The sequence below is a fragment of the Lynx canadensis genome, chromosome D2 (assembly GCF_007474595.2).
Source record: "Lynx canadensis isolate LIC74 chromosome D2, mLynCan4.pri.v2, whole genome shotgun sequence".
Taxonomy (NCBI): Eukaryota; Metazoa; Chordata; class Mammalia; order Carnivora; family Felidae; genus Lynx; species Lynx canadensis.
In genome coordinates this window covers 8,223,731-8,250,148 of record NC_044313.2, presented here as the reverse complement: position 1 = coordinate 8,250,148, position 26,418 = coordinate 8,223,731, and the positions used below count along the sequence as shown (strand labels likewise).

General features: G+C 48.7%; 1 protein-coding gene across 1 annotated transcript in view; it reads right to left on the bottom strand.

Annotated features, from left to right (window-relative positions):
- The window catches only part of CPXM2 (carboxypeptidase X, M14 family member 2), a 142,218-nt gene that overhangs the window by 26,713 nt on the left and 89,087 nt on the right, over positions 1 to 26,418 (bottom strand). The window contains exons 5-7 of the mRNA XM_030335351.1: positions 18,278 to 18,362; positions 17,184 to 17,334; positions 5,078 to 5,166 (exon numbers count right to left, since the gene is read on the bottom strand). Coding sequence (XP_030191211.1) covers positions 5,078 to 5,166; positions 17,184 to 17,334; positions 18,278 to 18,362 — 325 coding nt within the window. The remainder of the gene's footprint in view (positions 1 to 5,077; positions 5,167 to 17,183; positions 17,335 to 18,277; positions 18,363 to 26,418) is intronic.

The following is a 26,418-nucleotide window of genomic DNA, read 5'->3' as shown; positions in this document are numbered from 1 at the left end:
GGCATGTAAAGAATCTCCTTCATGAAGGTTCTTTACAATTCCCTCTGCACAGAGAGAAATTCTCTCTGAAATGCCAGGGAGGTGCCTCCAGCGGTCACCAGCCCCGTTAAAGACCTGGCAGGGGGTCCGCCTTACTTATTCCTGAAGAGGGTCAAGGATGTCTTACTGGAGTTGGAGTCTTTTTTTTTTTTTTTGAGAGAGAGAGAGAGAGGGCACCAGTGAGGGAGGGGCAGAAAGAGAGAAGCAGGGCTCACCCTATATGGGACTCAAAATCACAAACAATGAGATCATGACCTGAGCCAAAGTCAGGTGCTTGACCAACTGAGCCATCCAGGCACCCGGAGCCTTGATGGTTAGTGTGACAATAAGGACTAGAATTTCTTCCTGGCCTGAGAGCATGCATTCTTAGCAGGGGTGACATCACCCCCCCGCCCCCGGAGGTGAAAACTGGTCGTCAGGGGCTAAACATCTTCCAGATCACGATGCTTTGTGGCTCTCCAGAGCTCAGCGCTACCCAACAAAGTCTTACTCATCAGTATTTCATATAATGGGTGGAGGATAATTGAGACTGTGTCTAAAAAGCCTCCTGGGGTGGGGGGTGACGATGAAACCAGGCTGAGAACGATCAGCTAGAGAGCGCCTAGCTTTGCAGAGTCCTAGCTTCATCAAGACTCTGCCTCCTCACCCCAGATGGGAATACGCTTTGCCAACCTCGTATCTACTGAATCCTAGGTTCTGCTGCTTCCCTCCTCTGCAGGAAACAGAACTCGAGGCCCCTCCTCCAGAAATTCGGTTTCCAGCAATATACAAGAAGGGGCTTCTGCATAAAGGATGGGACAGTGACATGCTGGGTGGCACTTGCTGTGATGCTGCAGCCTTTCCCCGGGGGCACAAAGCTGGGAGATGTCCAAGCGCTCCAGGGCAGGAAGGCTGAGCATGCCGTTCCCACTCCCTGGAACATTCTGCACCAGCATAATTACAACTATGAGGACACCATGGAAAATGGCCCGTGATCCAATATTCACTGAGGAAAGCAGGGCCAGATTACAACCATCCTCTGATCAAAATCATAGGAATTCTGCGAGCACAGAAGCTGAAGCACTGGATGGGGATGGGGGAAAGATACAACTGGCTGATTCTTTAGGGTGTGGGTTCAAGGAGGACCGACCTTGAGCCTTGGGGTTTGCATTTGGTGCTGATGCAAAATGGCTCCTCCAATGAATTAAAATGGTTTTGAAAAGGGCGGGGGGAGAAGAGAAAAAGCCCTCTTCCACCAGCTTTCTTCATTTGCCTGAGAAACAGACACTGCATCTGGTCCCCTGGAGAAGGAACCCAGAGGGAGGGGGAGGGACAGAATGGCAGTAGGAGCATCCCACGGGTGAGGAGGTGGGCTCGTCCAGATCTGCAGGCCGTCACCCACTGTCACCCACCCCCAGGGTAGGCTCGGCCGCTGTCCCACGGCCTCGTGCCCCTGCCCCACCGTCGCTGCCCTGGAAATCAATGCCACTAGCTGGCCACCTTCCAACCCATGTCTCTGTATCACAGCCCACTTACGGTCAGCCTATTCAAACTTCCTGCGCATCGAGACCTGGCTGCACCACATCCAAAACCAAAGTCAGATCATCAACCGTTGCCTCCAAACCACTTACTTTCTCCCTTTGTGGATGGTTCCCTACCCTCTTTGGAGGCACGTCAGACCCCGCCTCTCCCCAACTCATTCCAGCAGGTGACCTAGGACTAGTCAGTCCTGCTCAGAGAAGCCTCTCTCTCATCCTTCTTCAGGCCCAGCGGCCTCTCTCCTGGGGACTGCGGCCATCCCTGCCAGTCTGCTCCCCACGTGACTTCCAGGCTAATCTCCCCGAAACGCTACTCGGTCACGTGAAAACTTCCTCTGATTCTCAGACTCAGTGCAAAAGCTTCTCCCAGCAGACTGTTCCAGAAACATGCCATTCGCTCCTACCCCCATACCTTTGCTCTCGCTGTCTGAGGTGCCCGCCCTTCTGTCTTCACCTGCCCAAGGCTGGCCAGCGATGATAACCGACCCCATCTGCAACCAAATCCCTTCCCAACCAGGCCAATGGACCAGTCACTTCTCCCTCCTACTCCCCAAATATCTCCCCTGGAAAGACCTCCAATGTACATATTTATCTGGTACACGTTACGGGTTTATGACAAAGTGGCAGGGTTTCTGCCCTCGTGGTCCCAGATGAAGGAGGCTCATACAAACAGGTAACTCAACAATTAGGAACCGTGACTCGTGCTGTAAAGGCAGTAGCATTCCTGGAAGGGTGAGCTCACTCACGACATCAGGGACGTGCAACCTGCTCTCTGCTCTCCCTTTCCCTCCCCGTCCCACCCTCCGGCGCTCCCCCTGTGGGAGAACAGTGCCTCATAAGTCGGTGCTCTAGAAATATTTCCTGCACACATTCTCAGCATTTTCCCCTTCCAATGCAATATGTTTTTCTATTTTCTCTTCTCTCGTCCTGCTCCACTGCTGTTTCTCTTTTTCTGTGTTTGTTTGTTGGAAATGTTGTTCTCAATACTAGGATAAACTAACATTTTTTTCCCCCGAAGTCGAGAGATTTCTATAGTAACCTCGCAGACTCCATACGGGGAATTGCTAAAAATGCTGGCTTCTTTTTCATCCCCAGGAGCCAGGAATGCAAATGGCAAATCACTTCCGGCCTGAACGCTCTTCAGGATTGATAGATGCTCCCCTGAATAGCTTCCAGTGGAGCGCTGCGGGGCCCTGGGGTCACCCAACACCACCTGCAGGGTGTCCAGCGGGTGTCCCTCTTGCTGGGGCGGCCGTCAGGACTGCTAACTGTTCAGAGCTCAGGCTGGTCGGGGACGGACTTGGACGATCAGAAAATAAAATCCCCGACTCCTCTTGGCTCTACATCACCACGATGATGATAAGCAGAATCACCCAGGGTAACGAAGCACACTCCACTAGCTCCGCTTTTCTGGAAGGGCCCCGATCTTCCACACAGAACAACTGTTTAAAGACACCAGCATGGCGCCCGGGGGGCTCAGTCGGTTGAGCGTCCGACTTCAGCTCAGGTCATGATCTCGCGGTCTGTGAGTTCGAGCCCCGCGTCGGGCTCTGTGCTGACAGCTCGGAGCCTGGAGCCGGCTTCGGATTCTGTGTCTCCCTCTCTCGCTGACCCTCCCCCGTTCATGCTCTCTTTCTGTCTCAAAAATAAATAAACATTAAAAAATTAAAAAAAAAATAATAAAGACACCAGCTACCCAGACTCTGTGCAATAGCTCATTTTAAGTGCATTTAGATTCACTGCTTTTGACGTTAATTGCACCAACTGAGTTGATATTTGCCTAGTTTCTGGGCTTGCAAAGATGTCCAGGGAGCGAAGCTGAGTTAACACACAAGTGCTCTGTAGAACAGAATGGTGACCAGAGTCCTCGTATAAATGCCGGAGAATGCAGAGCAGCAGGGATGATGCACAGACCTCAAGTCCAAACACATCCTGATTTCTGAAGAACAGGACAGCAAGACCACCTCTTTAGCAAGCCCCACCTCTAAGTCTGTGCTGACAGGTGTCCGGAAGCTGTGTGTGAGCGTCTCAAATTAAATGACATTGAGACGAAGTGGGGTTTCTGGGTTCCCTGGGATGAGGCGGGGAGCCCTCTCAGCTCAGCCTAATTGCTCCGACCTCAGGAATGTCCCCTGCACTCTCCCTGGGTGGCTGGCTCCTTCTCCCAGCACCCAGGGCCCCTTGCTTTGAGCCACGTTAATGTGCCCTTGGTGAATCCTTGTTCTGTAAATGTATTCATGAGGCTATCTGACTGTTCAGTCTCTTCAAACAGATTCTTAGGTATCCAAGCGTTTCTCATTCATCAGCATCCCCTGAGTTTTCTAGCACCATGCTGGGGGCAAAGGCGGAACAGGATTTCACACGCCGAGCACTCAGCATTCAGGCTGCTCTTTTAGCCTGTCCTAATCAATGGCTGGACCCTTCCTCCTTCCAGGCCCAGTACGCAAATATTCTCCGCAGCTCAGAATTACTTGGTTTCTGTTACTAAATCTGGGGACAGTCTCAGCTGGGATTGACTTCTGCTCCTAACGGCACAAAAGTGCTAAGAGTATAAAGGCATCAACCAGTAGTTCTCAAGCCTGGCCGTACATTAGAAACCCAAGGAGAGCTTTTCAAAACTTAGACCCTCCAGACCCTTCTCCTAAGGGTGTTGCTTTAAAAAGTGGCCCAAGGTAGGGTTCAAGTACAAGTATTTTTCCAAATTTCCCCACGTGATTCTGTTATACAACCCAAATGGAGGATCAGGGAGTCTGAATACCAAGGGGTAGTGTTATATGTTTCCTTGGTAACTGGGTTTCCCCATCGGTAAGGGAAGGATAACAGTCCCTGCCCTCCGGGGGTGGTGAGGAGACTGACCACGTTAATACAGGTAAGTTGCTAATGTAGTAAATTGATGTAGGTCCTGCAATTACTATTATCAGTGTATTCTAGATCCTTTTCCTTCTTCAACTGCCTATGACCAACATCCACAAATCAGTGTTATCCCTTAAATGCACAGCGAGTCTTTTTTTTTTTTATGAGAGAGAGAGAGAGAGAGAGAGAGAGAGAGAGAGAGAATGTGAGCAGGCAAGAGGGGCAGAGATAGAGAGAGAGAGAAGGCAGTCTCCACACTCATCACAGAGCCTGATGAGGGGCTCGATCCCATGACCCTGGGATCACCACCTGAGCCAAAATCAAGAGTCGGACACTCAACTGACTGAGCCGCCTAGGTGCCCCAAACACACAGTGATTCTTAAGAACCCCTGTGTTAAATCAGAAAAGTCTGGCTTCAAATTCTGTTTCAACTATTTGCTGCAGGGGGAGCCTGCCTCTGGTCACTGGAACCCCAACAAGGCATTCTCAACCTACAAACTACAAGCATTTAGCGTGGCTTCAGAAAACCAAAATGATCCTTCAGATGCCTACCCCAAACACATCATCTTAATTTCCGGAAGGAAACACACACACACGCACACACACACACACAAGCAACTATGTCACAAGCATATGACACAATGCTCTTTGAGAAATCTGGATCTCACCTGGCGCATTTCCTTGTAGTTGTGGTGTTTGAAATCCAGGTCGTCGGTGGTGGTCATCTCATTCCGTCGGTGATAATAGTTATTTGGATCTGGGGACAGAAATACGATTTTAAATTCACTCACATCGTCCTATTCCTTGTGGTGGTTCTGTTAGTGGCTTGATTCGTGTGGAGACACAAGCTAATCTCTAGCTTCAGAACATATGCACAGAGGGGAGAGAGCCAACGTTTGAGAAGCAGCTCAGGAGTCAGAGTTAGCCAGTGGCGGGAAGTGCGGACCTAGACCCAGAATGCCGGGTTCAAATCTCCACTCTTCTGCTTAAGTGCTGTGTGATCTTGGCTAAGTCACTGGAGCAGTTTCTGCCTTGGTCTCTTTACCCCTAAACAGGGAAGAAAGGTCCTTCTCTCGTTGGTGTTTCCTTGCTTAATATTAACTGGGATCACTGATGTGCCTGGCAAGCTCTCAGCACTGAATGAATGAATAAGTGAATGAATATCACCGCTATACACATGAATGGAAACTTCTGGAAGTGTGGTGCACACTATTAGTTACTCGCCCACCATCTAGTCCCTTTCCACCCTTCCTAACAGAAACCCAATGCAGTTTGGGAATCACCCCAACACTTCTAGGAAGTACACCTCATATCCTAGCTCAGGGGGCCAGTGTGACTGGTCTCAGCCAATCAGAACACAGCATCTCCTGGCCTCGCTTACTGGTCCAGATTGAAGGGAAGGACTCTAATGGTGCAGAGCAGGAGTGAGTGAGAATCTCTCCGCGGTAGAGGACCGAGAGAACCCCACGAGCATCAGGAGCCATCGAGTGACGCTACATCGGATCCCAACCAATCTCCTCTGGCACTCCCAACCGCATGAGATATCCAATTCCCTTACCCACTAAGCCGGGCGGGGGGGGGGGCGGGCGCTGGGGTTTCCGTTGTTGCAGCTGGAACACCCCAACAGGCATGATCAGGCTGTATTAACGCCGGTGACCCATGGAGACTGGGATTCGGAGGTCTGGGGAGAGATGTCTGCTCTTAACTTGATTCTCTACCCCATATAAATTGACTCTTTTCTTCAATCCACATAAGCCGTGTTGTTCACATAATTATGAGAACAAAGGACCCTCAGAAGAAAGGACAGGCTGGGGAAGAAGAGGAGTCAGGAGGAGGATAAGGGGGAGGGGCGCTCAGTGGGCCTGGAGGTCTTTCTCTGGACGTGACCTACAGCCAGCCCCACGGCGTCTCCAACTGGAGGATGAAGCTGGAAATCCTGGACAGCTCCCAATGTAGAGAGAACACGTTGCTTTAGTCAGGTCGCTCTCCTACCCCAGACGCCGTGTGGGCAAGGCTGGAGCCACAGCAGCTGTGGTTTGATCCAAGTGGCTCAAGGGGTGACTCCAGAGGCAGTGCCGTGGCGGGTGACAGAGGGATGGGCTCCGAGCGGTACCGGAGCAGTGGATCCTGATTTGTGCCACCAAATGTGGTCCTCAGACCAGCACTCGGGCTGCCTGACAGACCCAGCCCAGACCTACCGAATCAGAATCCACACGTAAAAACAATCCCAGCTGATTCTACAGATCGGAAGTGTGAGGAACACTGTGTTAAAGTACCAAGCACCCCGCCAGCAGGGACAAGGCACTCGATACACATGGCACACAGCTGCCGTCAACTGAACCGGCTGCACGATGTCTGCGTCCCCAGAACCACAGGTCGTGACGGCCATAACCGACCTTGCCAGGGTTCACTAACCATTGGCTTCACACTAGAGAACCCACTGGCTTCACGCTGGAGAACTGAGGCTACATGCAATGAGGTGAAAATCCCATATAGACCCAAACACCAAAAAACCCAGATTTTAATACCCACCAAGGTTTGCCGAGAACACTAGTAGAAACAAGGACCGCCATTGAAAGGGAATTAGAACCAGGGCGAGCTGGCATGCTGTCCAGGAAAGAAAGCAAAAGCAGATCTGATCAGGTTTAGCACAGGCTACCCAGTTAGTTTCAAGCACTCGGCTTCCAGGAGCGTGGGTTGACCACACCCTCACGCGAACTGCCTCCCCTTGGATTTCCAAGCCTGTGTGTCTCAAAGCAAAAGGTAAGCATATTTTCCACGTTAATTTGCACTTTATTTACCCGTAGGATGCTTCCTAAGAGCGACTCCACACTCCCCAAGTCCCAGGGGTCTCTTTCCAAAACTCTTTAAAGCCACTTGGTCTTCAAACTCAAGTTAGGCCTTGAAGGTTCTTCAAAAGGATTGAAGAAAAACTCAGGACTCTAAGTGCAGACGAGCTCCACGTTTGGCAACGTCATGCCCTCCTTAAGACTAATCATTTTGCCTAGGGACAAGGGTACAAGTTCCAAAAACTGTCTCAAAACCACAGGTCGGTATTTTCCACAACTTTCTACCTCCCACATTTTGAGCAAAGAATTCTTTATTTGCCCACTTACTCCGACTGGATAAAGTTTTATTGAGAACCTATGAGGAGCTCAGTACTGTAGGTAAAGAGATGAGTAAGAACAAAGCCAGGCCCTCTGGGGGCCCAGGGTCTGCAGACAAAGCCAACTAATCAAAGCCACGGTCCCCTTCTTCTTTCTGTGGACAAACCCTTCTGCCCGCGGGGAATGTATTCCAGATGGCTTGGATAAAATTGCCTTGCCCAGCATGCAGAGGCATGAGTATGTGGCCAAGGTCCAGCCATGAAACATGTGTCCCTGTACCCACAGTCACTGGCTCAGAGGGGATCCCAAGATCCTAGGGTCCAAGCTGGGCCAATGAGATGACTTTCCTCCCAGACATGGGAGGACAAGACTCTCCTTCTGTAGGAGTTGCTCACATTGTGGGATGGGTTTGGGGTGTTGGTCTCCCTGTCTGTGAGATGGAGAGAAGGGGAGCCCTGACATAGTAGAACTACTCTTTCCTGAAGCCAGAGTCGGAGTCAGATCCACCCCTGGAGTTTTCGTGTATGTGAGCCAAAACTGTCCTCCCCTACCCCACAAACTAATTAGAATAGGGCTTCTGGCATTTGAAACACAAGTCCTGATTCAGTCTGCGAGGCCTTTATCCCCACAGATGGAGCTTTGGAAAAATCAGTCTCCTTGCTTCCCTTGGCTTGTTTGGTTGCACACATCATATGTGCTGAAAACCAGTCGATTCCTTCCGGAACACCTTAGTTATGGGGACAAACTCCCGGAGGGGCATGTGGAGCATGCCATCTCCTTGACTGTTCTTCTCTTGTTCAGCTACTCAAAATCCTCCTCTGCCTGAACCTGTCTACTGATCATACCTTTTGGGGGTTGAATTATGTCCCCCCCGCCAACCCAAAAAGATATGTCGGAGTCCTAACCCCCAGTACTTTAGAACATGACCTTATTTGGAGCGAGGGTTTTTACAGAGGTCAGCAAGTTAAAATGTGGTCATTACAGGGGCACCTGGGTGGCTCAGTCAGTTAAGCATCTGACTTCGGCTCAGGTCACGATCTCACAGTTCGTGACTTTGAGCCCCGTGTCAGGCTCTATGCTGACAGCTCGGAGCCTGGAGCCTGCTTGGGATTCTGTGTCTCCCTCTCTCTCTGTCCCTCCTCTGCTTGCTCTCTGTCTCTGTCTCTCAAAAATAAATAGACATTAAAAAAAGAGAATGAGGTGACGAGAGTGGGCCCTGATGCATCATGCCTGGTGTCTCCAGCAAGGGGGATGCAGACACAGAGGTAAGCAGGTAGGGAGGCGTCCCGGTGGAGGGGAGGGCACAGGTGCGGCGACGCATCTACAAGACCCAGAACCACCAACTGCCAGCAGGCCCCCAGAAGTGGGGCAGAGGCACGGGGAAGATTCTCCGCCACGGCCTGAGGAAGAGCCAGCCCTGCTGACGTCTTGACCTAGGGCTTCTTGCCTCCAGAACGGAGACAATAGCTTCGTGTTACCATCACCGCCCAGGTTCTGGTACTCTTCATGGGAGCACCAGGAGACTGCCTGCGCACCTGGGACATCCCTGCCTCCTCACGGCCCGGACACCCGCTCTTCCTGTCCCCAAACACACACCAGCTCACCACACAGGGCTCTTTTTACAAGAACAGTGAGGACTCGAGACCAAACCCCATCCCCGGAAATCCGGGGGGTGGGGGGAGCCGAGGTTCTCGAACTGATGTGCTTCGCTGTCTCTGCTACTTTGGGGACCTCGCTTGACTGGGGGTGGGCGTTCAGCGGGGAGAGGAGAGGCTGTCTTTGCTGGAAAGGAGGCTCACGTGCAATCAAGAACCGCTGGGCTCACGATTCCTTCGACATGCTCTATCCAGAGCAGGCAACCCGCAGGGGTAGAGGTTAGAGGTCGTGGGGACGGCGGGGAAGGAGGGTGAGGAAGTGATTACTCAATGGACCCAGGGTGTGTCTATGGGTCATGAGGAAATTCAGAAACTAGACAAAGCCAGTGCTTGCACACCTTGGGAATGTGCTAAGTACCACTGAACCGTATCTTTAAAATGGTTCGTTGAAGGGGACCTGGGTGGCTCAGTGGGTTAAGCTTCTGACTCGGGCTCAGGTCGTGATCTCACGGTTTGAGTTCAAGCCACGAGTCAGGCTCTGTGCTGACAGCTTGGAGCCTGGATCCTGCTTTGGACTCTGTGTCTCCCTCTCTTTCTTCCCCTCCCCTGCTCGCACTCTGTCTCTCCCTCTCGCAAAAATATATAAACATGAAAAAAATTCAAAATGGTTAATTGTACATTATGTGAGTTTCACTTCTTCTTTTTTTTAATGTTTATTTTTGAGAGAGGGAGAGAGAGAGAGGAGAGAGAGAGGAGGGGCAGAGAGAGAGGGGGAGACACAGCATCCGAAGCAGGCTCTAGGCTCCAAGCTGTCAGCACAGAGCCCGATGTGGGGCTCGAACCCACGAACTGTGACATCATGACCTGAGCCGAAGTCGGACACTTAACCAATTGAGCCACCCAGGTGACCCTCACTTCTTTTTTTTAAGAAAAGGACTCCCCGGCCTCTCCCCAAGGAAATGCCCACCAATGTGGCCCAAAGCCCCGACTCCTGAGTGCAGATAACCTGGCACCAGATGCAAGCTGAGCACCAAAGAGCCAGCCCCCTGATGAAAAGAGGTCACAGGTGTCCAGGCCCCACCTGACTGTTATGACAAGGTCCCTCCAAGAGGAGGAAGGGGAAGAGCTGGAGCCCCTGACAGAGGCCGTTTTCATGCCAGGTCATTACTGTCTATGGAAGCATCAAACCCTGCTACGAGGGGCTGCAAAGGCAGAGCATATGGTGATGTCGATTTCTTTTCACCCCCTTTCACGTAGCCCTACTGCATAATGGCTCCGCTGTGCAGCACACAGGAGCCCAGGAACCCCTCCGATCTGACGTTGTTTCTCCAGACCGTCCTGGGGCCAGTCTGCAGCCTGACAGGAGGAACTCTCAGAAAAGACAGTTGTTAGGAGTGCTGAAGTTTTTACAGTTTCCCAATAATCAACATGGGGCAGGTGCACCAGGAAGAGAAACCACAGGTTTATTGAAACTCAGTAAGGGCAAGTTCTTTACAGGAAAGACAGGCTACAGCCAGCAAGGCCGGACCCCCCTGAGTGGAGAGTGGTTTCCCTGGAGGAAAGGATGCCCGGCACACTTCCCTTGTTGTACTGTGAGAGAGCTCTTGGGAGGGGGGGCGGGGGGGGGGTCAGCAGAAGTGTCCACCTCCTCTCAGAATCCCTGGGCCCTGCCCCAGGACAGGCACATCCTACGTGTCTGATGTACGAATGCACGAGTGAGGAATGAATGAGTGGGTGGGTGGATGGATACACATCCCAATCCAGTTATTTAGGAAAGACTGTTTACGAAGAGGATAACACGTTCTGGGGCCAGGACACCTCTGAGAAGGAGCCCACTATATGCTCAGCTGCTATGCCTCATCGCCGTGGCAGAACGAAGACTAGAAGGCAGGGCAGAGGCGGTGGCGAATGACAATCACATCCTGGGGATTCAGGACAATTAGGGAACCCTACACCACCCCTGGGTCCCTTAGTGCACTAGCTTTAAAGGGCCTACCGTAACAAAGTACCATAACCTAGGTAGCCTGGAACAAATTTACCATCTCACAGCTATGAACGATAGAGATCTGAAATCAGCTCAAGGCTCTAGGGGAGCGTCCTTCCTTGCCCCTTCCTAGCTTCTGGTAGTTGCCGTCAACCCGCGGCTTGTAGCCACGTCACGCAATCTCTGCCCCTATCACCCCATGGCCTTCTCTCTGTGTGTCTGTTTTCTCTTCCTAAGGACACCAGTCATTGGATTTAGGGCCCACCCTAATCTTCGCCAGTCACGCCCGCAAAGACCCTACTTCCAAATAAGATCACATTCCAAGGTTCCGGATGGACATGAATGTGGGGGGATGCTATTCAACCCAATGCACTCAGTCATGGCATGCCTTACAAGGCAAAGGCCACTAGGGGAGGACCGCCCCCCTTCCTGAACTGAGCTACTTCGGTACAGTAAGAGGTAGGCTTCTTGCTGTGTTACTGATCCCGGGGAAGGAGGGAAATCTGTGGTTCCCCACGTGACCTGCTCTCTCATCCCCAAATCTCAGAGTCCTCTGCACAAGCGGGAGACAGGAGAGGGAGGCGTTCTGGTTTCTGGAAAAGGAGAGGTTGATGCCCGTCAGCGGGTCATAAGAGCAGCCAGTAGCCTACACCCTACATAACAGGGGACAAAACAAAAGCACGACACGAAGAAATGAAACACCTTCTCTCTCGTCCTCCCATCATCCGTGGGGTCTGGTGACCTGAGAAATGAGTTAGCCACAGAACCAGACTGTCCAGCCAAGGGCAGTAAAAGAAGGAGGGGGAAGTGGGGGAAAATGATAATTGTTCTGCGCTGAGCACGAGGGCACTCTACAAATGGCTCTCGTCTAGTCGTCCTGGCGTCTGTGCATCAGGGATGGAAGGGCAGTGAACAGTGACGATGAAGAAGGAGGGCAGCCTGCGTGCATTCCAGGGGAGCAGCTGAGTCCTTCTCGTGAACTCGTGGTTTTGAAAGCAAGGCTCCAACAAGCCAGGATGGGAGGAAGGAGAGGAAGGGCATTCATGGTCTTTATCTAAAAAAGAAAGAGATAGGGGGCGCCTGGGCGGCTCAGTTAGTTAAGCATCCGACTTTGGCTCCGGTCACCATCTCGCGGTCCGTGAGTTCGAGCCCCGCGTCCGGCTCTGTGCGGACAGCTCGGAGCCTGGAGCCTGGAGCCTGCTTCCGATTGTGTGTCTCCCTCTCTCTCTCTCTGCCCTCCTCTGCTCACTCTCTGTCTCTCAAAAATGAATAGAGACGTTGAAAAAAAATTTAAAGAAAAAGAGGCTGAGAAAATATCACCCTCAGCAAAGGAAGATAAAATAAAGGCCACAGTAACTTTGTGTGTGGATTCCTGTCTTTGCAAAGCCCAGGCCTGGGCCCCAAATAATGACCGGTTCCATGGGATAAGTGAGTATTCCAACTGTGGCCTTTGTGAAGAAAAGTAAAAGGTAGCAAAGCAAATAAACTTCCAAGGTCGTTGCCGCCACGCTGACCCAGGGGAGCCCCTTCCTTCCCCAGTTTACCCATATTGATGATGGCGGGGGGCGCTGGCTGAAACATTCCAGGTCAGCAACATGGGCGGTGGTCTTGCAAAAGAACTATTTTCTCAGTGCTTTATGACTGGGAGAGTCTGTGTATCAGGAGGAAGGAAGGGTCTCCCCTAGGAGGGACTCTGAGGGTCCGAGCCCACTCGCAGGAATAGACATGGGGCATCACCCCTTAGCAGCTCCCCCCCACGCTTGACAGGAAACGAGCTCCAATCCCCAGACCCGTGCACAGCTCCCCGTGAGGTCCTGAGTCGAATCCGAGAACCCCAGACACGTCAGCACGGTGTGCAGAGGGAGGGCAGTCACTCAGACCTGGTGGCCGGGAAGATGAGGGGGGAGGAGTGGCGACTTTCCCCAGGGATCAGACACTCACAGTAGGAGCTGCTGAGCAGCACCGGGGCCCAAGCATCGCCATCCCCAGCCCTGAAAGTCATTTCCCAGCATCCTGGCCACGGTCCTGTTGCCCTGCGGGGAAATAGTGTGCAGAGCGCTGGGGCCCTTTTCAGAAACAGATTCTACACATGGCAGTATTGTTTGCAGTAAAAAAATAGCTGAACATCACCAACACTGTGATCTTTTATTTTCTTTTTTTTGAGAGAGAGAGAGAGAGCACAAGGGGTGCAGGGGAAGAGAGAGAGAGGGAGAGAATCCCAAGCAGGCTCTGCACTGTCAGCACAGAGCCTGATGAGGGGCTCGATCTCACAAAAGCACAAGATCATCACCCCCAGGTGCCCCCACACTGATCTTGAAGTCAACCAGCATGTGCCTTTTTTTTTTTTTTTATGTTTATTTTTCAGAGAGAGAGACAGAGTGTGAGTGATGGAGGGGCAGAGAGAGACAGAGACAGACACAGAATCCCAAGAGGGCTCCAGGCTCTGAGCTGTCAGCACGGAGCCTGACACAGGGCTCGAACTCATGAACTGTGAGATCATGACCTGAGCCGAAGTCGGACGCTTAACTGACAGAGCCAACCAGGTGCCCCAGCCAGAGCGTGTCTTAACCTGAAACTTTCACGGTTAAAAATGTATCTTCCTAGGCTCTCCCCAGCTTCCGGCATGCACAGATCTTTATGCGTACTCATCCAAAATGGACGAGACCATTCAAATTTGGGGAAAAGGACTTTCTTTTTAACGTCTTAAAAAAATGAACCACCTAGGATGCATTATGCTAAGGGAAATAAGTCCATCGGAGAAAGATACATACCATAGGATTTCACTCATGTGGAAACTAAAAACACCAAATGAGTAAACGAGCCAACAAAAAGCAGAATCAGACCTGTGAATACAGAGAACAAACCGGTGGTTGCCAGAGGGGAGGGGTGCAGGATGAGCAAACATGGGTGAAGGCGGGGGAGGGGGGGGGCGGCGGTGGCGGGGAGGGGATCCTGGCTTCCAGGGACGGAATGAATGTCATGGGAATAAAAGGCATAAGCCTAGGGGATATAGTCGATGATACCACAACAGTGTTTATGGTGACAGACGACAGCTATACTCGGAGTGAGCACAACGTAACATATAAACTTATCAAATCGCCACATTATACACCTGAAACTAATGTCACGTTGTGTGTCAACTATGCTCAAATAAAAATAAAGAAGAATAGGGGCACCTGGGTGGCTCAGTCGGTTAAGCGTCTGACTTTGGCTCAGGTCATGATCTCGCCCGTGTGTGGGTTCAAGCCCCACATCGGGCTCTCTGCTGTCAGCATGGAGCCCGCTTCAGATCCTCTGTCCCTCTCTCTCTCTCTGCCCCTTCTCCACTCATGCTCTCTCTCTCTCTCAAAAAATAAACTTAAAAAAAAATAAAGAAATAAAAAAGAATAAAATATTTTTTACATTAAAGAAATTTAATTGTGGTAAAAGACTTACATAATTCACCATCCTGAGCGTTTTTAAGGGCACATTTGAGTAGTGTTAAATATATCTGCATTGTTGTAAGACAGATCTCTAGAACCTTCTCATCTTGCAAATCTGAAACTGTAACCATAAACAACTCTCTCCATTTTCTTTTAGTTCTGAGCTTTAAAAATCCTATTAATAGACTATGGCATGCGGTAATTCATTTTCCAGTTCAAAAGTTTCTGGAAACATTACTCATGACAGACTTGAAAAGAATCACCACCTTCCTCTGCCCCAACCTGAGGGTTCACAGGAGGATGGTAAGAACAGAACAAAGAGAGCAGAAGCAAAGGTAAATGAATTTTTCATAAATAAGAGTTCCAGGAAAAACAGGCTCCGGGCGGTTGCATTCAGACCACAAAGTCACCTTAGGTCTGAGCGGCTGAGTTGGTTCGGTAATCTCTGCCTTTGGCCTCGTGAACTTGCACAAAGGGACCGTGCCAACCACAGGGCAGTGAGCAAGGTTCACTTGCCCACGTGGACTTGGGGGCCCCTGCGCGGCCCCAGTCCCTCAGATGGGACCACCACCACGTGGCGTCACAAAGGCCAGCCCCCCTCTGGGCAGACTGCTAAGTAGCTGTGAGAAGAAAGATGGCCCTAAATATTTGGGGTGGGAAAAGAGAGCCATTCCAAGTCTGCACTTGAAACCCACCTGGAATTCACACTGTTAACTCTGTCTTTGTGTTTAAGTTGCCCCATGGACCTATCTTCAAACACACACACATCCCAAGAATAACTTCACAGGGAAATATTTATTTCATGAGACTCTCACAAGATGCCCTTTGCCCCTTACCAACAGCGGATGAATTCCTACCCACAGACAGACACCGGGACCTTCTCTTTAAAGCAAGCAGGCTGAAGCTGTGCTGAGCGACACAGGAGCACACAGGACCGCTCACATACCCTCCTGCATCTGTGTCTCCAGTCTACGCATCCCAGAAAGCCTAGAGGCCCTGGGCCGCAGCACACGGGACCTGTGACTGCAACTCCAGCACAAACCAGCCCCATAGGAGGCCCAGGTCCCAAACCAGGCTGGCCTCGAACATCCTCTCTGGATCAGCCTTGAAAACGCACACGCCCTTGGAGCCAGCGATCCTGTTTACCGTAACCTAATGTTAAACGCCAATCCTGTAAATTGAATGATCCTGTAATTTAGACAGTAATCGTGGAAGCACACAAGGGCCCAGAAACAAAGACGTTCCTTGTGCGGTTCTTTATGGAACCAAAACACTGGGAACAACCGAACACCCCACTGCAAGGCAGACTAAAAACAGGACGTGGTCAACAGACTAGATGACACATTCACAAGGCAGATGGTCTCTAATGGTCTTAATGACATAAAAAAGGTTTCACGATCTAGTAAGTACAAACATATGACAAAGAATCTGTCTGGCCCAAGTGTGAGTAGGTAGGTAGAGAGGCCCATCTCTCTCACCAGTGCAGAGTTTGTATTCTAAACATTCATCCTTGGCGAAGCAAGAACGTGGGTATTATGCGATTGAGAGAAAGGCAATAAGTGACATTAAACATGCTTTGAAAACACGGCAAACGTGTGGGGGGCTGGATGGCGACAGAAATGGCCTGATGGACACTGTAACACCTGAGAACATCAGAGCTGGTGGTTCACTTCCTCCAAGTAGGGGAACCCCAGAAGTGGCAAGCCCTCACTCTCTTGTTGGGCAAGAATGGTAAGGAAAGCTATAACCCAAAGCTGAACACCTTGCACCCTAGGGACCGACTGCAGGTGGACAGGGATGTGGAAATTCCTACAGGCCCTGATGAAGAGCCTTAGGAACGTTCTAGGAGCCCACTTCCTTCCCTGGAGATGCCCAGTCAGGATGAAGGGGCTGCCATCCACAAGGCTTCCCATGGGCACAAACTCGCAAGTCCTGAAAGCCAGACGGAGCCGGTCATGAGCCAGACCAGATCAGCCTGTCCAGAGCAGGTACCAGCAAGGATCCAGACGACACGTGTGAATTCAAGCCCGCCTCTTCCTGCCACCCTGAGGTCACACCCAGATGCCACTGTGTGAAAACAGGCCACGGGGAATACAACGACCTCAAGGGACAAGCGTTTACCCCAAGACACAGGCACCCAAGCAAAGCGACTTCAACCGAAAAGAGGCGACGTACATGGCCACACGTACCCACCCACGGTCTGGGTAGAGGAAGAGTAGTGGGAACACTCTACCCAGAGTAGCGGGAACACTCAAAGACAAGGAAACATGCCACCAGAAATTCGCTCTAGTTTTTTTTCTTTTGCTTGCTTCTGAGTGGTGGTGTTGAGTGAATTTTCAACCTTGAAACATCCATCCTCTTAAAATCCCAGTTGGCAAAACCACAGCTGGTACGTCCATTTGCTACTACCCCCCAAATACCCGTGGTGTTTCCGAGGAGGGTTATGGGAGATTTTTATTTACTTCCTTTCTGCTTCGCTCTGTTTTCTAAACATTCTGCAATAGATGTGGTATATATATATATATATATATATATATATATATATATTTTTTTTTTTTTTTTTTTACACGAGAAAGAGATTGCTTGGCACGTCTGTAGTCACCTTGGCCAGGCACCCGTTCTCCACCAGCACCCCACCTGCAGCAAATACGGAAAAGCAAGCCCACCTGGCAGGGGACAGCCCAGGATCTCCATCCTCATACAGATGCTCCCGTTGTCGAACCAGGACCGTGGATTTACGCGGATGTAGCGGGCCACCATGGGGACGGGCAGCTCGTTGAGAACGGGGATCTCTTTTTCACTGTTTCCTTCAAATATCTATTTAGGCATGAGGGGGAAAAGGGAGGATCTTTCAGAGCCTCATTACCAAGGGATAAAAGGATCAGTAAACTATTCACTCCATAAGACTTTACTGAGAAACGCCCAATATGCGCTGGGCATTGAGGGGAGAAGAGAAATGAATCAGGCGTAGACCCTGCCCTCGGGACGCCCCCAATCTCCTGGGGCAGCGGGGAGAAAAGGAGGAGGTAATGCTCAGATAATCCGGGCGAAAGCTCTTAGTGCCATGACAGAGGGACAGCCACGGAGCTCTGGGATTTCAGAAGAGGGGAAGGACCAGACAGAGCTTCAGGGAGCAGGTGGTGTGTGAACTGGCCTCGAAGGCAAACTATTTAGATCTGTAGGAACGGCAGGGATTCTAGAGAAAAGCAGCAGCAATGACTGGAGAAGCCCAGAGGTGGGATTCAGAAAGAGCAGAGTAGCTAGCTCACTGCCACTGGAACACAGAAGGAGCGTGTGCAGGGGGTAAGAACGAGAAAGAAGGTTGAAACCGGAGGCTGCCGTCAGATTGTCTAAGACTCTGGACACCACGTTAGGAAGGACGCGCCTGAGAACCGGAGGAAGAGGGTGGCGTGGTCAGAACCGGCGGATCTGGAGCGGATCACGGAGCGCAAAGACGGGGGTCACTGAAGAGGCTGGGGAACGGCTGTCACTGAGCCACTGTGAGGGACCCCAGCATTCTGCACGTGCCATCAGTCTCTCAAGGCTGACCTGGGAGCTGTGGAAGACACTGCGTCCCAGCAGCTGGGATTGCACATTAGCTCTAAATGGGCCACCTGGCACTGAGCTTCGGGGCGCTACCCGTCATCGGCGTGAGTGGACGCGGAACCCGCAGACAGTGAGGGGGCACGCACGGCCTCTCTCTGCACACACCCACACAGCCGGACACCAAGGGCATGCACAGAGGGAAGAGGAAACTCACCATGTCTCCCGATCCATTCTTAACAGTGACCCACGTGTGGCTGTCATTGCTCACCATGACCTTGTAGGAGGTCACCCAGTCGCTCCTAAGGGAAAATAAAACGTCACTGGGACTACACGTTGTAAAAGGTCCACCTATTCCCCGTAGAGGCGCAGCAATGAGGGAAGTGCCGTTAGCCCCCAAACAACACGGTTATGAACGGCACGGGTACACTTCTACGCGGATTTTTTTCAATCCAGTTCAGTACTATAAATGTATGTTCTCTTCTTAGATTTTCTAAGAACGTTTTCTTTTCTCTAGCTTATTTTATTGTAAGAATACAGCATATAATACGTGTATCATACAAAATATGTGTTAATTGACTATTTATGTTAACAGTAAGGCTTCCTTCTGGTCAACAGTAAGCTGTTAGTTTTTTTTTTTGTTGTTGTTGTTTTTTTAAATGTTTATTTGAGAGCGAGAGAGTAGGGGGAGGCGAGAGAGAGAAGGAGACAGAGAATCCCAAGCAAATTCTGTGTTGTCAGCTCGGGGCTCAAACTCACAAACCACGAGATCATGACCTGAGCTGAAATCAAGAGTCAGACGCCTCACCGACTGAGCCACCCAGATGCCCCAGCGGTTAAGTTTTTAGAGAGTCAGAAGTTATACCCAGATTTTTGACTGCACAGGGTGTCGGCACCCCTAACCCCTGCATGGTTCGAGGGCCAACAGCAGGTCCCAGAGGTGGAAGACGCTGTTTCACACCCCGGCCCCACTGCTCACGCTCCCCGTGGCCTCGGCCGGCTAACCGACCCGTCTGTGCCACTGTTGACTCATCTGTAAAAAGAGGGTCTTATAAGCACCAAGCATAAAGGATGAACGTGAGCCTTCGATGGTTTAATACTCCTTAAACACTTAGGAGAGTGCCTGGTCTCTGCTCAGCTCTATCTGTTGATCACACATAAAGACACAAGCGTTTACGTATTTCTTGATTCTGCACATTACATCACACACAATAGTCGAGTTCCACGTGGAAAAACAACCTCAGTAAAAACTGCCAAGTCCCTCTAGAAATTTCCTTTGGAAAATGACTTGGGAACATAACACACTAGATGCCACGAACCACAAACCTAACAGTCTGACTAAGAGACGCTGGGCTTCTCCTTGGCTGTCACAGCCACTGAGACAATCCCTCCACCCCCAGCAATGATCCAGTGACAGCTGGGCCCAAAGCCAGACCCGCCATCACCCCCCCACCACCACCGCACAGAGATCACGGAGGTGACAACGGCCATGAATGGACTTCCCACAGTGGGGGTCAACCCGATAGACCATGCGAAACAACCACCTTCGCGTGGAAAACACATCTTTTTCCCTCGAGCCTCAGTCGTTTATAACATTCGTTGTTAATCGATATGGAAGATTCTTTCTGAGCACCGTCCTTTTTAATTTTTAAAATACTGGAACTAAACACCAATGTAGTGATCCTCTGGAACATTCTGCCAGGTGAAGCCCTCGGAGCCCTTCTTTTCCTCCTGTGAAATCCGCCCAGACTCAGGATCCAGGTATATCCCGCTACGGTTCTGAGTTTCTGAATCAGTGCTGCCTAGTAAAGTTCACGTGGAAACATGCGCTGCGTCTACTCATTGTGGCTCATCTGACTTGTGAAAATCATTCCTAGGTGCTTTTATTCGTGCTTGGAAACAAACCCTCCCCTCCAGCCTTCTCTCTCCCCTTCTGTCCTCCTCACCAGCTTCGTCTGAATGCCTGCCGGAAGCCAGAAGCTGTCCAACAACCTGTCCCCCACCCCCGGGAGGGTGAAGGCTGAGCCCACACCTGGAGATTTAGATGCATCAGGCATGTCTTCTGAAAGGTACCTCGGCACAGCTCAGGTCTTTTGCGCTGGAAAATAGCCTTGCCCCGAACAGCAACCTGTTTCCCACGTTCAAATAACCTCCAAAGGCCTTGAAGCTGCAGCCCCTTTTGTTATCTGTCTGTCTGTCTGCTAGTAACACCCCACAGTGACACGGCAAGGCAGCCCGCAGGGGTGAAGGGCGCATCCCATCTACAGAGATGGAGGTGGTGGCCTTAGGAAGCCTCTGAGTCAAAAGAAACACACAAGGGACGCCTGGGTGGCTCAGCCGGTGAGGCATTCAACTCCTGATTTCAGCTTCGGTCATGATCTCATAGTTCATGGGATCAAGCCCCACGTCGGGCTCTGTGCTGACAGCGTGGAGCCTGCTTGGGATTCTCTTTCTCCCTCCCTCCCTCTCTCTCTCTCTCTCTCTCTCTCTGCTTCTCCTCTGCTTGCATGCGCACTCTCTCAAAATAAATATTTAATTGAAAAAAAAAGACATACAAATGAGAGAGGGGCAGAAAGAAAAATTAAAAAGCTCTGCAAACAAAAGGGGAGAAAGAAACGAATGAAAACCAAATAACAATTTCTCAAACTTGAAACAAATGTGGACAAATCCGCTAGTTATGTTTGAAGGGCAATTAATTGTTTACGCGGCTCTGACCTCTCCTCTGGACCCCAGACCTCCATCATTTGTTCTGTCTGACCTCTCTCCACTTCTCATGCCCCACCTGAAATTGACCTCGCCCCAACCGACTGATACATGTCTCCGCTCTGAGCCCCAACCTGGGCCAGACCGAGCCTCTGCCTTAGAAAAGGTACTGGTATCCCCGCAGGGGAACAAAATCCCTGGGTCCTCTGTGGCGCCCCACTCTCTCTCCCCCACCTGCCCACCTCCACTCAGACCATCACCAAGTTCTGCCAATTTCACCTCCCGGGTTGTTTTCTAGAATCTCTCCAACTCTCTCCAACCTCACTGCCACCACCCCAGCCCATTCTCTCTGGCCAGGACCGTTGCATTTCCCTCCAACTGGTCTCTTGGCATTTAAACTGCCTCCCCATCTATCCTGCAGTCAGAGACTGGCTTTTCTAATGAAATATTATCATGTCACCACCTGCTTCAAATACCACTCACTGGTGGTAAAGTCCCAATCCTCATGATGCTCTAGAAGCCTCTTGCTTACCTTTTGCTTTGTGTGCTCTTTCTTTCAATTCCTGATAGCGACTACACCCTCTCTTGCCTCAGGGCCTTTGCACATACTGTTTTCATCTTCTTCCCCTACCATCCTGTCTGCCTCTAAATTATTCAGACTTCAAACCATATCAGATAAGCCAGCCCTCATCCTGCAATCTAGCCAATTTCTTTTCTTGTATGTTCCTTTCTTTCATAGTTTAATTCCACTTATAATTGTATTTCCCTTTCTAGAATTTCCTGACGGTGTCTTTACCTCCCACTGGAGTATAAGCATCTCAGAGATGGAGGAAGAAGAGACTATGGCACTTCAGAGGATGCAAAAGGAAGCCGATGTTCCTGGAGGGCAGAGTGAGAAGCAGGGCAGGACAACTGGGACTGGGTGGGCTTTGTGGGCCACTTGATGGGGGTGCACCTTCCTCTGCCAAGCAGTAGGGAGCCAGCCCCCTTGCTGTCCATCAAGAATGGTCAAAAGCACCTCGAGACCAATTAGAAAGTCTTGCAAAACTTCCACCTTATTAACAGCACACTTGGAAATCAGAGACTACCTTAGCGTCTCTTGTTTCCTCTATGAAACTGGCTCTCCTTCCTACCCCCTTTGAACTCCCGCTGAAACAGAAGTGACGGCAGAGGTCCCCCTGCCACAGGTTTATGAATAAACAGCCTTCCATTCTATCTTGGGCTTAGCACGGCCTTTGACAATTCATACTACTGCCCATATTATGATTTTTTTCATTCTCACTGCTGTCTAGTATTCCGCTCAGAGGATGGGCACTTTGTCCATTTTATTGCTATAGAGCATCTGAGTAGTTTCCACTTTGGGACACTACGAACGGTGGTTCTGTAAATATTCTTGCATGTATCTTTGGTGAATTTACACAAAGTTCTGCTTGGTGTATAATTAGAAACGGGATTGCTGGATCGCAGGGTCCCAGGGCATAGATATGTTCAGTAGTAGTAGTTTTCCAAATTAGCTCTCTATACGCAAACCAGCAAAGTAGGAGAGTTCTGGTTGCTCTGCATTCTTGTCAGCACTTGGTATTACCTTTCTTTTTCATTTTAGCCATTCTGAAGGCTGTGTCCTGTTACTTCATTGTGGTTTTTATTTTAATTTCCTGGATGACTAATGAACTTCGACATGTTGTATGTTTATTGGGCATCTGAATATCACTTTCCACAAAATGCTTATTCAATTATTCCCCCTTTTTAATTAAGCTCTTTCTCATTTTGATTGGTAAGAGCTCTTTATGTATTCTTTGTTTTTTTGTTGTTGTTGTTTTTTGTTTTTTTAAATGTAGGCTTCACATCCAGCACGGAGCCCAATACAGGGCTCAAACTCACAACCCTGAGACCAAGAGACCAAGACCTGAGCTGGAATCACGAACTGGACCCTTAACCAATTGAGCCCCTCTTTCTATATCCTAGATGGGAGTTTTTTGTTGAACATATGGATTGCTACTATCTTCTACAGCTTGTATTCTCTTTTTCATTCTCTTTGTGGTAGCTTTTGGTAGAGTTTCTTAATCTTTACATAGTCAAATTAATCTTTTTTATTTCTTTACTGTTTCCAGTATTTGTGCCTTTTTCAATAAAATTTTGCCTACTCCAAGATCATAAAGATTGTCTCCTATGCTTTCTTCCAAAAGCTTCATTGCTTTACCTCTTACATTTAGATCTGCACGCCATACAGAGATGACTGTTTGGTGTGAGGTAGGGGTCAAGATAGACTTTTTTTTTTTTTTTCTATCAGGGCTTCCAACTTACCTAGGACCACTTATATGATTATTTTCCTACTGTGCCTCGGTGACACATTTGCTATAGATCATGAAATAGTATATGGGTGGGTGTGTTTCTTGATACTCTTTTCTGTTCCATTGATTTATATAACTTTATAGTAAGTCTTTATATCTCGTAGTGTACATTTTCCCACTCTGTTTTTACTTTTTACAGTTCCCTTGACTATTCTTAGCCCTTTGTGCTCTCATATATAAGTTCTAGAATCACCTTATAATTTCCAAAACAAAGACCTTTGGATTTTAATTGGGATGGCACTAAATACATAGGTCAGTTTTGAGGGAATCAACATTTCTCAATGTTAAATCTTCTAATCCATAAACATGGTAATTCCCTCTATTTATTTAGGTCTTGCTTTACTTATCTTTCGTTGGACTTACCCCTAGGTAGTTGATGTTTTCCATAATTTTATAAATGATATTACCTTAAATTCTATTTTCTCCTTGTTTGTTGCTAATAGGTAGAGGTACAAATGCTTCTTGTGTATTGATTTTGTACCCAGTTACTTTGCTAATTCATTCATTCTAATAGTCTAATAGGGATTCCTTTGAGTGTGTGTGTGTGTGTGTGTGTGTGTATACACACTTCACACTCAGCCTGGAGCCCAATGCAGGGCTTGAACTCATAACCCTGAGGTCAAGACCCAAGCTGAAATCGAGAATCAGACGTTTGCTGACTCTCGATTTTGGCTCAGGTCCATGCTGTCAGTGCAGAGCCTACTTGGGATTCTCTCTCTCCTCTCTCTCTGCCCCTCCCCTGCCCGCCCTCCCTCTCTAAATAAATAAATAAATACATAAACATTAAAAAAAATCAGGGGTGCCTGGGTAGCCCAGTCAGTTAAGTGTCCGACTTCAGGTCAAGTCATGGTCTCGTGGTCTCTAAGTTCCAGCCCCATGTCGGGCTCTATGCTGACAGCTCGGAGCCTGGAGCCTGCTTCAGATTCTGTGTCTCCCTCTCTCTCTGCCCCTCCCCTGTTTGCCCTCTGCCCATGTCTCTCAAAAATGAATAAATGTTTTTAAAAAAATTAAAAAAATAGGGGCGCCTGGGTGGCTCAGTCGGTTGGGTGTCTGACTTGGGCTCGGGTCATGATCTCACGGTTCGTGGGTTTGAGCCCCGCATCGGGCTCTGTGCTGACGGCTCTGAGCCCAGAGCCTGCTTCAGATTCTGTGTCTCCCTCTTTCTCTGCCCCCCCCAACTCATGCTCTGTCTCTCTCTCAAAAATAAATAACATTAATTTTTTTTTTAATTAGAAGGAAAAAAAACCAAAACAGGCGCTTAACCAATGGAGCCGCCCAGGTGCCATCTCCTTTGGATGCTTTTAAGGACATGATCATGTCTTCTGAACATTATGACAACTCCGCTTCTTTATTTCCCACTGTCAGGCCGATTATTCTTTTTCTTGCCTTATTTATTTCACTGGCTACGACCTCCAGTTCAACGCCAAAAGAAGGGGTGCTAATAGATGACCTTGTCTCATTCCTGAGACTGAAGAAAGGTTTAGGTGTTTCACCGCTGAGTAAGGTGTTTCCTGTAAGCTTCTTCCCGTGTTTGTTTGTTTCTTATTTTAACCAAGTATGAGTTCGTGATTTTGCAAATAACAAGAAAGTCTGAATGTCTGCAGCTTCAGGCACTTACTCAGCTGGTCAGCTGTGTCAGGGTCAACATCAACGGACGTTCATTTTTCATACTTGCTCTCTCAGGGTTCTCAGAGAACGCTGCAAGAGGGCTCAGTCTACATTCGCTTTTCAATATTCGTTGTTTGAGGTCTAAGGAGGTGTTTTTCATACTTGCCTCAGCGTTCTAAGAAAACATCAAGATACACTCATTTTTCACACTTACTGTCTTTGGGTTGGAAGCCAGTAGCTGCAGCTGCATAACATATCCGTGTTCAGAAAATATTGGATAGTATCTTTCAGTTTCTATCAAATCACTTTCTAATGTTGTAACAGGACAGTGTGCAATTCCTGTTGTTTGGGCTTTTTTTTTTCATATTAGAAAAACTATAGTTCTTGAAATGAGTTAGCACACACAAGCTTTAGACTCACTGCAGAAGCTCCAGGTAGATTCCACAGTATGTGCCCTGGAGCCCTTCACTGCAAGGGGCTTGACTGCACTGTACCATAGGTTTTTCTATAGATGTTATTTTTTCAGACTAAGGAAGCTCTTATTTATTCCTCGTTTAAAATGAAGCCTCTTTTTCTTGCTTTTAAACACAAATGGCTATAAAATTTTTCAGACGCCTTTTCTGCATTTATCAGAGTGATCATATTATTTTTCTCCTTAGTTCTGTTTATGTGGTGAATTACAGTGTTTGGTTACAACTGTGGCTAAACTACGCGTATATACCCAGAATAAATCCCACTTGGTGGTGACGTACGATCCTTTTTACGTACCGCTGAATTCAAGTTAGTAATATACTGCTTGACATTTTTTCTATCTATGCTCATGAAAAAAAAATTGTTGCATAATTTTGCTTTTTGTAATGTCCTCATCAGATTTTGATAACAAGGTTTATGCAAACTCATACTTAGGACATGCTACACTGTTTTCATTCTCTATATTTTTTTAAGTGCCCTTTCTTTCTTAAGTGTTTGGAAGAATTCAATCAAACTTTCTGAAATGGAGAGTTTTTTGGGTTTTTTTGTGGGACAATATGTAACAATGAACTGATATTTTTAGTAGATATTGGACTACTCTGATATTCTATTTCTTCTTCTGTCAGTTTTAATAACTTGTGCTTTTTGAGGAATTGCTGTATTTTGGCTATTTTCAATGTTATTGGCATAAACTTGTTCTTAGTATTATTTTATTGTCTTAGTATTATTTTAGTATTTTATTGTCTCCGTAACATTTTTAGCGATGCTCCCCTTTGCAATTTTGATATCGGCCATTAATTTTTTCCCTCTTTTCCTAATCAGCCATGAGTTTATTAATTTTATTAATCTTTACAAACAATCAACTTTTGATTTCCTTTACCCTCTCTATTATTTGTTTCCTACTAAGAACCATATAAAACCATGTGTTTCCTCTTAGGAACCATAGGACCGAGACTGAAATGGTTAATTATCAGCAATTTCCTAAGGGGCAAACTAATATCTTATTAATTTCTACTCTTATCTTTATTGTTTTCTTCTTGGTACATTCTTTAGGTTTGATGTGCTGTTCTTTTTGTACAGTTTCTTGAGATCATTAATTTTCAGTCTTTCTTCAATCCTAATATATGCATTTAAGGTTATAAAGTTCCTTCTGAGCACTGCTTTAGCTACATGCCACAATTTTTATATGTCATTATCTTCCTTATCATTTAGTCAAAATATTAAT